The sequence below is a fragment of the Salmo salar genome, chromosome ssa06 (genome assembly GCF_905237065.1).
Source record: "Salmo salar chromosome ssa06, Ssal_v3.1, whole genome shotgun sequence".
Classification (NCBI taxonomy): domain Eukaryota; kingdom Metazoa; phylum Chordata; class Actinopteri; order Salmoniformes; family Salmonidae; genus Salmo; species Salmo salar.
The window spans coordinates 84,890,709-84,903,711 of NC_059447.1; the positions used below are offsets into that span (position 1 = coordinate 84,890,709).

Genomic DNA, 13,003 nt, shown 5'->3' on the forward strand with positions numbered 1-13,003 from the left:
GGTAGGTTCTGGGGGCTGTGATGTGGATATTGAACAGTGTTGGTAGGTTCTGGGGGCTGTGATGTGGGTATTGAACAGTGTTGGTAGGTTCTGGGGGCTGTGATGTGGATATTGAACAGTGTTGGTAGGTTCTGGGGGCTGTGATGTGGATATTGAACAGTGTTGGTAGGTTCTGGGGGCTGTGATGTGGGTATTGAACAGTGTTGGTAGGTTCTGGGGGCTGTGATGTGGGTATTGAACAGTGTTGGTAGGTTCTGTGGGCTGTGATGTGGATATTGAACAGTGTGTTGGTAGGTTCTGGGGGCTGTGATGTGGGTATTGAACAGTGTTGGTAGGTTCTGGGGGCTGTGATGTGGGTATTGAACAGTGTGTTGGTAGGTTCTGGGGGCTGTGATGTGGGTATTGAACAGTGTGTTGGTAGGTTCTGGGGGCTGTGATGTGGATATTGAACAGTGTTGGTAGGTTCTGGGGGCTGTGATGTGGGTATTGAACAGTGTGTTGGTAGGTTCTGGGGGCTGTGATGTGGATATTGAACAGTGTTGGTAGGTTCTGGGGGCTGTGATGTGGATATTGAACAGTGTTGGTAGGTTCTGGGGGCTGTGATGTGGATATTGAACAGTGTTGGTAGGTTCTGGGGGCTGTGATGTGGATATTGAACAGTGTGTTGGTAGGTTCTGGGGGCTGTGATGTGGGTATTGAACAGTGTTGGTAGGTTCTGGGGGCTGTGATGTGGATATTGAACAGTGTTGGTAGGTTCTGGGGGCTGTGATGTGGGTATTGAACAGTGTGTTGGTAGGTTCTGGGGGCTGTGATGTGGATATTGAACAGTGTGTTGGTAGGTTCTGGGGGCTGTGATGTGTATATTGAACAGTGTTGGTAGGTTCTGGGGGCTGTGATGTGGATATTGAACAGTGTGTTGGTAGGTTCTGGGGCTGTGATGTGGATATTGAACAGTGTGTTGGTAGGTTCTGGGGACTGTGATGTGGGTATTGAACAGTGTTGGTAGGTTCTGGGGGCTGTGATGTGGGTATTGAACAGTGTGTTGGTAGGTTCTGGGGACTGTGATGTGGATATTGAACAGTGTTGGTAGGTTCTGGGGGCTGTGATGTGGATATTGAACAGTGTTGGTAGGTTCTGGGGGCTGTGATGTGGATATTGAACAGTGTTGGTAGGTTCTGGGGGCTGTGATGTGGGTATTGAACAGTGTGTTGGTAGGTTCTGGGGGCTGTGATGTGGGTATTGAACAGTGTTGGTAGGTTCTGTGGGCTGTGATGTGGATATTGAACAGTGTTGGTAGGTTCTGGGGGCTGTGATGTGGATATTGAACAGTGTGTTGGTAGGTTCTGTGGGCTGTGATGTGGGTATTGATCGGTGTGTGATAATCTCTCTCTGTCTCCCCAGCAGCAGTGTAACCCAGGGGACCTGCGTGTCCTGAGGAAGGGGATGACCCTGTACCACTCTGAGTCTCAGCTGTCATCCCTGCCACGACGCCAAGAAGCACTGCACAACGTGAGAACACACACAGACACACACACACACCCTCTTTACTAACTATAAACAGACATCTACCCACTGCTGTTCTTACAGCCATCCTCTGCATGTCTTTCTCCCACTCTCTCTCTAACATCACAACCACCCAGTTTAAACTTCTGTCTCCCCAGAGCCTGTTTCAACTGAATCATGTACTATGAAATGAATTAGGCACAGTCCAAAGGCCCTACATACAGCCAGACCTAAGACCCAGTCCAAAGGCCCTACATACAGCCAGACCTAAGACCCAGTCCAAAGGCCCTACATACAGCCAGACCTAAGACCCAGTCCAAAGGCCCTACATACAGCCAGACCTAACACCCAGTCCAAAGGCTCTACATACAGCCAGACCTAAGACCCAGTCCAAAGGCCCTACATACAGCCAGACCTAAGACCCAGTCCAAAGGCCCTACATACAGAACTACATGTTCTATTATAAACTGTGTGGTTCGAGCCCTGAATGCTGATTGGCTGAAATCCGTAGTATATCTTATTATGTTCATAACTAGTTTATAATAGCAATAAGGCACCTCGGGGGTTTGTGGAATAAGGCACCTCAGGGGTTTGTGGTATAGGGCACCTCTGGGGTTTGTGGAATAGGGCACCTCGGGGGTTTGTGGAATAGGGCACCTCTGGGGTTTGTGGAATAGGGCACCTCGGGGGTTTGTGGAATAGGGCACCTCGGGGGTTTGTGGAATAGAGCACCTCGGGGGTTTGTGGTATAGGGCACCTCGGGGGGTTGTGGAATAAGGCGCCTCAGGGGGTTTGTGGAATAAGGCACCTCGGGGGTTTGTGGAATAAGGCACCTCGGGGGTTTGTGGAATAGGGCACCTCTGGGGTTTGTGGAATAGGGCACCTCTGGGGTTTGTGGAATAGGGCACCTCTGGGGTTTGTGGAATAGGGCACCTCTGGGGTTTGTGGAATAGGGCACCTCTGGGGTTTGTGGAATAGGGCACCTCTGGGGTTTGTGGAATAGGGCACCTCTGGGGTTTGTGGAATAGGGCACCTCTGGGGTTTGTGGAATAGGGCACCTCTGGGGTTTGTGGAATAGGGCACCTCTGGGGTTTGTGGAATAGGGCACCTCAGGGGTTTGTGGAATTGTGCATCGTGGGGGTTTGTGGAATAAGGCACCTCTGGGATTTGTGGTATAAGGCCAATATACCACGCCTAAGGGCTGTGTCGTGCCTAAGAACAGCCCTTTACCGTGCATCTTGTTTTGGTCCAGTTGTCGTGACGTCTCCACGTCTCCATCTCATTATGGTCTGTACTGTGATTGATTGGCTGGCTTCTGATGTGTTCATCCAAGCGTAAGAGATGGCCTTAGTGGAACACAGAGACAGAGACACAGAGACAGAGACACAGAGACAGAGACACAGAGACAGACACAGAGACACAGAGAGAGACAGAGAGAGAAACAGAGACACAGAGAGAGAGAGACAGAGAGACAGAGAGAGAGACAGAGAGACAAAGAGAGAGAGACAGAGAGACAAAGAGAGAGAGACAGAGAGAGAGAGAGACAGAGAGACAAAGAGAGAGAGAGAGACAGAGAGACAAAGAGAGAGAGACAGAGAGACAAAGAGAGAGAGACAGAGAGACAAAGAGAGAGAGACAGAGAGAGACAGAGAGAGAGAAAGAGAGAGAGAGAGAGAGACAGAGAGAGAGACAGAGAGACAAAGAGAGAGAGAGAGAGAGATGATTCAGAACTTCCTGTTCTCTCTTAGTTAATAGGATGGCTTCTTCTCCCATCATCATCATGGTTTTATATTTAGTTGGCCCTCTGCTCTCTCTTTGTTCTGCCCCACTTCCACTTTCAGGTCACGTTGTGTGTGAGTGTGCATGCGTTCGTGCAAGCGTGTGTGTTTTAGTTAGACAACACTGCCTTAATTTCATTCACGCCGACACTAGATAGTCCGCTCCTATTCCTCGTTTTAACACGGTATCCCATAGTTTCTGACTGTGTGTTAACCTACGGACCATGGTTTCTGACTGTGTGTTAACCTACGGACCATAGTTTCTGACAGTGTGTTAACTTACGGACCATGGTTTCTGACTGTGTGTTAACCTACGGACCATAGTTTCTGACAGTGTGTTAACTTACGGACCATGGTTTCTGACTGTGTGTTAACCTACGGACCATAGTTTCTGACTGTGTGTTAACTTACGGACCATGGTTTCTGACAGTGTGTTAACTTACGGACCATGGTTTCTGACAGTGTATTTCTCTCTCCCTGTACTGGAAGACCTAAAACAGGCTGATTATGCAGGGAACTGAGCCAGGACTCAACAACCATATGAATAGTAAACACCGCCTGGAGCTGTGTGTTTCTCTGCACTGTCCAAAACCTTTACTTATACAAAAGCCTTACCCAGCAAGGAATAGAACCGATATCTGGCCCAGTACAGCAGTTCTGCTAACACATCTCACACAGTGGGTTTCACCAGTACAGCAGTTCTGCTAACACATCTCACACAGTGGGTTTCACCAGTACAGCAGTTCTGATAACACATCTCACACAGTGGGTTTCACCAGTACAGCAGTTCTGATAACACATCTCACACAGTGGGTTTCACCAGTACAGCATTTCTGCTAACACATTTCACACAGTGGGTTTCACCTAAAAAATAAGGGAAAATTAAAATAAATTTTACTTTTGTGGTTAAGCCTTACCTATTACAGTAAGTAAGTAACTTCAAGCAATTACAAATAGTTTAGAATAGCGGGCACGAATGGTCGCCTCCCCACCAGACTAACTGGGTTTTTCTCCTCTCTCAGGGCACGGTTGGTCGCCTCCCCACCAGACTAACTCTGTTTTTCTTCTCTCTCAGGGCACGGTTGGTCGCCTCCCCACCAGACTAACTGGGTTTTTCTCCTCTCAGGGCACGGTTGGTCGCCTCCCCACCAGACTAACTGGGTTTTTCTCCTCTCTCAGGGCACGGTTGGTCGCCTCCCCACCAGACTAACTGGGTTTTTCTCCTCTCTCAGGGCACGGTTGGTCGCCTCCCCACCAGACTAACTGGGTTTTTCTCCTCTCTCAGGGCACGGTTGGTCGCCTCCCCACCAGACTAACTGGGTTTTTTTCCTCTCTCAGGGCACGGTTGGTCGCCTCCCCACCAGACTAACTGGGTTTTTCTCCTCTCTCAGGGCACGGTTGGTCGCCTCCCCACCAGACTAACTGGGTTTTTCTCCTCTCTCAGGGCACGGTTGGTCGCCTCCCCACCAGACTAACTGGGTTTTTCTCCTCTCTCAGGGCACGGTTGGTCGCCTCCCCACCAGACTAACTGGGTTTTTCTCCTCTCTCAGGGCACGGTTGGTCGCCTCCCCACCAGACTAACTGGGTTTTTCTCCTCTCTCAGGGCACGGTTGGTCACCTCCCCACCAGACTAACTGGGTTTTTCTCCTCTCTCAGGGCACGGTTGGTCGCCTCCCCACCAGACTAACTGGGTATTTCTCCTCTCTCAGGGCACGGTTGGTCGCCTCCCCACCAGACTAACTGGGTTTTTCTCCTCTCTCAGGGCACGGTTGGTCGCCTCCCCACCAGACTAACTGGGTTTTTCTCCTCTCTCAGGGCACGGTTGGTCGCCTCCCCACCAGACTAACTGGGTTTTTCTCCTCTCTCAGGGCACGGTTGGTCGCCTCCCCACCAGACTAACTAGGTTTTTCTCCTCTCAGGGCACGGTTGGTCGCCTCCCCACCAGACTAACTGGGTTTTTCTCCTCTCTCAGGGCACGGTTGGTCGCCTCCCCACCAGACTAACTGGGTTTTTCTCCTCTCTCAGGGCACGGTTGGTCGCCTCCCCACCAGACTAACTGGGTTTTTCTCCTCTCTCAGGGCACGGTTGGTCGCCTCCCCACCAGACTAACTAGGTTTTTCTCCTCTCAGGGCACGGTTGGTCGCCTCCCCACCAGACTAACTGGGTTTTTCTCCTCTCTCAGGGCACGGTTGGTCGCCTCCCCACCAGACTAACTGGGTTTTTCTCCTCTCTCAGGGCACGGTTGGTCGCCTCCCCACCAGACTAACTGGGTTTTTCTCCTCTCTCAGGGCACGGTTGGTCGCCTCCCCACCAGACTAACTGGGTTTTTCTCCTCTCAGGGCACGGTTGGTCGCTTCCCCACCAGACTAACTAGGTTTTTCTCCTCTCTCAGGGCACGGTTGGTCGCCTCCCCACCAGACTAACTGGGTTTTTCTCCTCTCAGGGCACGGTTGGTCGCCTCCCCACCAGGCTAACTGGGTTTTTCTCCTCTCTCAGGGCACGGTTGGTCGCCTCCCCACCAGACTAACTGGGTTTTTCTCCTCTCTCAGGGCATGGTTGGTCGCCTCCCCACCAGACTAACTGGGTTTTTCTCCTCTCAGGGCACGGTTGGTCGCCTCCCCACCAGTGAGTCAACCCCGGTAACAGGCTACCTGTCCTGTGTTCAGAAACCAGAGTCTGTGGTCCACGCTATGAAGGTATGACAACTTGACATTATCTCTCACACAGACTTGGGTTCAAATACATGTGTATTTGTGGATCTGGTTTTTTTCATTATTTTCTCTGTGTATTTGATTTATTTTAAAATACACAGCCCAAAACAAGGATTTTTATTTGAGCATCCATTGTATCTGCAGGACTAGGTTGTTGTTGTTGATGATGTGTTGTGAGAGACCGCTGCTTTAAACAATGAATCACATTGATTCACTAACTTGGTTTCATGATCATATGCCTGATTGTACCAGGTGTTGGAGGTGCATGAGAACCTGGATAAGAAGCAGGGGCCAGAGGACTACGAGGAGGATCTGAGTGAGAAGGAGAAGGCCATCGTCAGAGAGATGTGTAATGTAAGTAGTCTTTTCTTTCTCCTTCTCTCTCTCTTTTCATCTGTCTCTCTCACCTGATGCGTTATTAGTACAGGTAGAAACATGAGTATTGGTTTTCTGGGTCTTGTAACTACATTGCCTTGGCCTATTTTGCTCAGAGCTATGAAGCACTGGGAGGAACTGTAGCTTTGTTGTACAGAGTCTCTCTCTCTCACTCGCTCGGTGTGTCTCTGTCCCATCCTGCAGCAGTGTTCTAATTGGAGTGTGTTGTTCCTCTGTGTCTCTGTCCCATCCTGCAGCAGTGTTCTAATTGGAGTGTGTTGTTCCTCTGTGTCTCTGTCCCATCCTGCAGCAGTGTTCTAATTGGAGTGTGTTGTTCCTCTGTGTCTCTGTTCCATCCTGCAGCAGTGTTCTAATTGGAGTGTGTTGTTCCTCTGTGTCTCTGTCCCATCCTGCAGCAGTGTTCTAATTGGAGTGTGTTGTTCCTCTGTGTCTCTGTCCCATCCTGCAGCAGTGTTCTAATTGGACTGTGTTGTTCCTCTGTGTCTCTGTCCCATCCTGCAGCAGTGTTCTAATTGGAGTGTGTTGTTCCTCTGTGTCTCTGTTCCATCCTGCAGCAGTGTTCTAATTGGAGTGTGTTGTTCCTCTGTGTCTCTGTCCCATCCTGCAGCAGTGTTCTAATTGGAGTGTGTTGTTCCTCTGTGTCTCTGTCCCATCCTGCAGCAGTGTTCTAATTGGAGTGTGTTGTTCCTCTGTGTCTCTGTCCCATCCTGCAGCAGTGTTCTAATTGGAGTGTGTTGTTCCTCTGTGTCTCTGTTCCATCCTGCAGCAGTGTTCTAATTGGAGTGTGTTGTTCCTCTGTGTCTCTGTCCCATCCTGCAGCAGTGTTCTAATTGGAGTGTGTTGTTCTTCTGTGTCTCTGTCCCATCCTGCAGCAGTGTTCTAATTGGAGTGTGTTGTTCTTCTGTGTCTCTGTCCCATCCTGCAGCAGTGTTCTAATTGGAGTGTGTTGTTCTTCTGTGTCTCTGTCCCATCCTGCAGCAGTGTTCTAATTGGAGTGTGTTGTTCCTCTGTGTCTCTGTCCCATCCTGCAGCAGTGTTCTAATTGGAGTGTTTTGTTCCTCTGTGTCTCTGTTCCATTGTGGAGTAGTGTTCTAATTGGAGTCTTTTATAAGAGGCTCCCGCAGCCCAACTGTCAGAGCAATTAATCTATCTGAGGGGGCAGGAAAAAGAGCAGAGCATTCTCCTCTCCTCAGCGCCCTCCATTATTCAAAGCCTTCACCTCCTCCCTCCATCTCAGAGAGAGAGAGACCCTGGGTCCTCTCATCTCACATGCAGAGAGATTCTACCAGGGGTTCAGTTAGTGAAAGACCAAGTGAGGACATAACCCTTTTGTTTGTGTTTTCTTTGTGTGTGTATGTGGGTCCAGGTGGTGTGGAGAAAGCTGGGCGACGCAGCAGGAGCTAAGCCATCCATCAGACAGCATCTCTCTGGCAACCAGTTCAAAGGCCCTCTGTAGTCCACAGCAACCAGAGAGGAAGACTAACTAACTATGCTGACCTGACCACCTCCACTCCTACTGCCTACACTACTCATAACACCCTGCTCCCACTGACTACAGTTCCCATCACCCACTATTCCCCTGGGATATGGCTTTTGTCCAGATGGGATGAAAGCTTTTGTCAAAATTGACTTTTTGTAGCAGGTTCGAACTTCTGCAGCAGGATAATTAACGTAGCATGTTAGGAGAATTACATTTAGGTAAGCTAAAATGCAACAAATCCACTTTTGGCGTTAATTTTGACAAGAGCTGTATCCCTTCTAGATATGACCTGTTATATATGACTGGACAACCCAGGAAAAGCACAGAATGGATATCTCCGTCTCTCACCAAGCCACTACATGCTAACTCCCCGTACACACATTTAGTTTGAACTTCGAGTGTTGTTGAGAACTGGCAGCTACTTTCACTGATTTGCCATTTTCCTCGTATTATTGATTTGGGGATAGACAGTTTACATAGTGCTCAAGATTATTTCATAACTCTCCTGGGCCTGGTTTCCCGATAGAGATGGAACTTCGGCTTACGACTGTTTTAACCATGCATCTTTCCTACAACGGCCCAAGATATAACATGCGTTTCCCAAAATGCCACACAGAGAGAACATTCGCTAAGTGCCTTCGTTGGAGCATGTTTCACACGGTGGTAGGATCGAACGAAAGGCAGCGCTGCTCTCTGATCAGCTTTCTTCCAGTCAAATCTTACCTTAACATTAGAATTATTCCACAATACTAACGATGGATCAGCTACCTAGAGAGATATTATCACCTATGGCTGCAAATATTGAGGCGGCTTAATCTAATGCCTACCTTATAATAAGGAGATTGATCAAGATGTGGAACATCACTGTGCACATGTTAGGCTACACATCATTCAATATAATGAGGCAAAAATTGCAGACAGTAGCCAAATAGTAAAATAAAAACTAAATTGAATGAACATGAAATTGCTTTCAGTATCGTTGAAATACAATTATATGTTATATTCTGTAGGTAGACATCTTTATCTTTTAATGCAGTCATCTCAGTTTTCATTTGAAGCATCTTTTTACCCTTCGCTTGTTTGTAACAGTTGCAAAGACATTGGCAACTTTGTATTTGTAGTCAACTTCGTCGGTCACAGAGAGACGGATAAACATCTTGATTCTTTGTTTAGTGGAGGTCTTCTGTGTATAAAGTGACACGGTAGGGAAAAATCTAACGACGCACTTTGCTGTTCACACACCGAGCGGTCTGATGCAGTCTGTAATTAACAAGCGTTTTCAAGTACAATTTTAGTAACGATGATTTTGGGAAACAGCTCTGCGATTGAACGATGCTCCTACGAAGTTACTAACGATAAACTTAGCCTTAAGATGCTCTTGGGAAACCGGACCCTGTTGTTTTGTTTTATGCTGAAAAGAAACCCAGATGAGCTCTATAAGAAGTCCCCTAGAATAGTGTCACTTTAAACCAGTAGAGCTGCAGGGTTACTATAGCAGGGCTTCAGGTAGAGCTGCATGGTTACTATAGCAGGGCTTCAGGTAGAGCTGCATGGTTACTATAGCAGGGCTTCAGGTAGAGCTGCATGGTTACTATAGCAGGGCTTCAGGTAGAGCTGCATGGTTACTATAGCAGGGCTTCAGGTAGAGCTGCATGGTTACTATAGCAGGGCTTCAGGTAGAGCTGCATGGGTTACTATAGCAGGGCTTCAGGTAGAGCTGCATGGTTACTATAGCAGGGCTTCAGGTAGAGCTGCATGGTTACTATAGCAGGGCTTCAGGTAGAGCTGCAGGGTTACTATAGCAGGGCTTCAGGTAGAGCTGCATGGTTACTATAGCAGGGCTTCAGGTAGAGCTGCATGGTTACTATAGCAGGGCTTCAGGTAGAGCTGCATGGTTACTATAGCAGGGCTTCAGGTAGAGCTGCAGGGTTACTATAGCAGGGCTTCAGGTAGAGCTGCATGGTTACTATAGCAGGGCTTCAGGTAGAGCTGCATGGTTACTATAGCAGGGCTTCAGGTAGAGCTGCATGGTTACTATAGCAGGGCTTCAGGTAGAGCTGCATGGTTACTATAGCAGGGCTTCAGGTAGAGCTGCAGGGTTACTATAGCAGGGCTTCAGGTAGAGCTGCATGGTTACTATAGCAGGGCTTCAGGTAGAGCTGCATGGTTACTATAGCAGGGCTTCAGGTAGAGCTGCATGGTTACTATAGCAGGGCTTCAGGTAGAGCTGCATGGTTACTATAGCAGGGCTTCAGGTAGAGCTGCATGGTTACTATAGCAGGGCTTCAGGTAGAGCTGCATGGTTACTATAGCAGGGCTTCAGGTAGAGCTGCATGGTTACTATAGCAGGGCTTCAGGTAGAGCTGCATGGTTACTATAGCAGGGCTTCAGGTAGAGCTGCATGGTTACTATAGCAGGGCTTCAGGTAGAGCTGCATGGTTACTATAGCAGGGCTTCAGGTAGAGCTGCATGGTTACTATAGCAGGGCTTCAGGTAGAGCTGCATGGTTACTATAGCAGGGCTTCAGGTAGAGCTGCATGGTTACTATAGCAGGGCTTCAGGTAGAGCTGCATGGTTACTATAGCAGGGCTTCAGATAGAGATGCATGGTTACTATAGCAGGGCTTCAGGTAGAGCTGCATGGTTACTATAGCAGGGCTTCAGGTAGAGCTGCATGGTTACTATAGCAGGGCTTCAGGTAGAGCTGCATGGTTACTATAGCAGAGCTTCAGGTAGAGCTGCATGGTTACTATAGCAGGGCTTCAGGTAGAGCTGCATGGTTACTATAGCAGGGCTTCAGGTAGAGCTGCATGGTTACTATAGCAGGGCTTCAGGCTGGGGCAACGTTGGGATAAAAAAAAAAATCCCCAAACGTAACGATGTGATAACATGAGATATGGTTTGATAGTACGTTTTGGGTTACAAGTGTCTCGTATGCACAGATCTAGGATCAGCTTCACTCTCCTTCAACCCTGATCTTGAGCATTTAGAGGTCACATGCAGAACTGACTGTGGATCAGCGTCTAAGAACAATGTCATCCCACTCCTTCATAGTACTTCCCATTAAAACCCAGGTAGCTTCTCTGTCAGTTTTGTCTCTCTGGTTGATTAGCATAATTAGCATTAGAATAATTATCGTTAGCATCCAAAGTGTTAATTTGTGTTACCCACTGTGACGTACATACCTAGCGCCCTATGCTCATAAGAGATGTCTATTATTAACACAAAACCAGAGATCACCTTTAAAACTTGTGTAAAATATGTATAAAGCCATAGCATTACTGTTGTTATCGTTTATTTAGACAATTTTATTACTCTAGGTTGACCATGTGATAAAACTGACTGTTTTATGGGTTTTATGTTTTACAAAAGCACACAGCCGAACCTTAAATAGAGCTGTTTCTATGGTAACCACTCATATTTTTACTGTGTTTTGGTGAAACAAATTATTATTTTATCTCTTCAAACGCATCAAGGCCATTTGGAATCGAAACTGCCTCAGCCAAGAGTCAATGGAGTGATCTTATTTTTTGAGGAAATAGTTGTTTTTTAAATGACTAAAATGTACAACTTTGTGTCTGCTCCAAGACAATCATATTTCTCAGGTTGGGAAATAACGAGAACTTTACCCCAACTCTTCTTCTGTGACTCTCTGAAGACTGGATGGTTTGTAGTCATTCTTTCCCTTAGTCAGGCTGCCTGCATAATCTGTAGTTCTCTGTAACGGACTGAGGACACCTGCTTAATACAGGGTTGGAGACTGCTGAACACATTTGCTGCATTCCTTTCATATGAAATAATGTTTCAGAAATATTCTGTGAAACTTAAAAGGCTTTTATGCCACTGTCATAAAGGGAAGATCAGACTAATTTGGCTATCTATTGTAATAACTAATCAAACTACTGTACAACACTATTTTTATTGAAAGCTACAAAATAAATGGAATGGTTTATATTTTCCAATTAGCATAATATGAATTAGGCTTTTTAGCCATGGTGAATCCAGCAGATTAGTTTCAGCACTGAACTGTGCATGTTTTGTAAAAGTAATTTCTGTTGGAATGTGAGAAAGAGCAAGTCTTCCCTTAGATGTTTTTCGATACATTTTAACGAGTTATACCATGACGAAGTCAGATGAAATAAGTACTGTTATGATCAAACTGTTCAAGGCTATTTATTGCCATGTGTTTAGATAGGGCTGCCATGTGATTGGCCTGTTTATGATTTTAACCTATCAGGAGATTTTGGTTGCTATCCAAGTCTTTTGATTGGGTAATTGGTTAATAAGTCAGTGATTGACAGCTCAACCTCTCCTGACACTTGTATTTCTTGTTCCTAATTAGAACATCATTGAGGCTTCAGACTGTACAATCTTACGGTTCCACCTCGGTTCTCGCTAATGGGTTCTAGTACAAAAAAGAAAATCAAAGAATCGATTTTTTTGAAGTGTCCTTTTTTCTAGAACAACTGATTTGTAGCCATGAGAGGAGATGATTTGTAATATTCTTCAGTCTGGCATTTTGTGCCATGTTTTTCTCTGCATGGGAGTTTGATTTGGAACCTGTGTTTTTAATGCGACTTGTGTATGTGCTAAACCAGAAGACATGATGAACCTAGTATGCATATGAAATATCACCATATTCCCTAGTGCAGGGGTTTCCCAAACTCAAACCGGCTGCACGGTTTGTTTACCGTAGCACTACACAGCTGATTCAAATAACCAACTCAGAATCAATTATTTGAATCAGCTGTGTAGTGCAAAGGCAAAACCCAAAACGTGTACCAGGGGGGCACCAGAACCGAGTTTGAGAAACCCTGCCCTAGTGCATTACTTTTGACCACAGCGTTGTGCTGAACCTAGACAAAAGTATTGCACTAAATAGGGAACAGGGTGCCATTTCAGACACAAACCTAATGTTAATGCTAACTATTCCTGTAGTTACTAGCATTACTGTAAAGTGTTTTTTCGTGAATTTAGCTGAGATCAGACAGATATTCTAAAAGGATTAGTAAATGTACTAGGCCACTTTGAGATGATTTTGGAGGAAAGAAAATAAACAAGTGATTACTTTCTTTGTGGTTCTGTGTCTTCTCTGAGTTAATGTGGGAGGAAACGCTGACTTGAGCCCACTGATTA

General features: G+C 46.8%; 1 protein-coding gene across 4 annotated transcripts in view; it reads left to right on the top strand.

Moving 5' to 3' along the window:
- Window positions 1-12,939, top strand: part of LOC106608242 (coiled-coil domain-containing protein 85C-A) — a 110,622-nt gene extending 97,683 nt beyond the window's left edge. The window contains exons 3-6 of one of the 4 annotated variants that reach the window (XM_045721097.1): window positions 1,402-1,509; window positions 5,882-5,977; window positions 6,245-6,346; window positions 7,755-12,939. In XM_045721097.1, the coding sequence (XP_045577053.1) occupies window positions 1,402-1,509; window positions 5,882-5,977; window positions 6,245-6,346; window positions 7,755-7,844 (396 nt within the window). In that variant the 3' untranslated portion in view covers window positions 7,845-12,939. Of the gene's footprint in view, window positions 1-1,401; window positions 1,510-4,303; window positions 5,613-5,881; window positions 5,978-6,244; window positions 6,347-7,754 lie in introns of those variants that run through there. The other 3 variants (XM_045721098.1, XM_045721099.1, XM_045721100.1) reach the window with 3 other exon arrangements.
- Window positions 12,940-13,003: the final 64 nt, after the last annotated feature.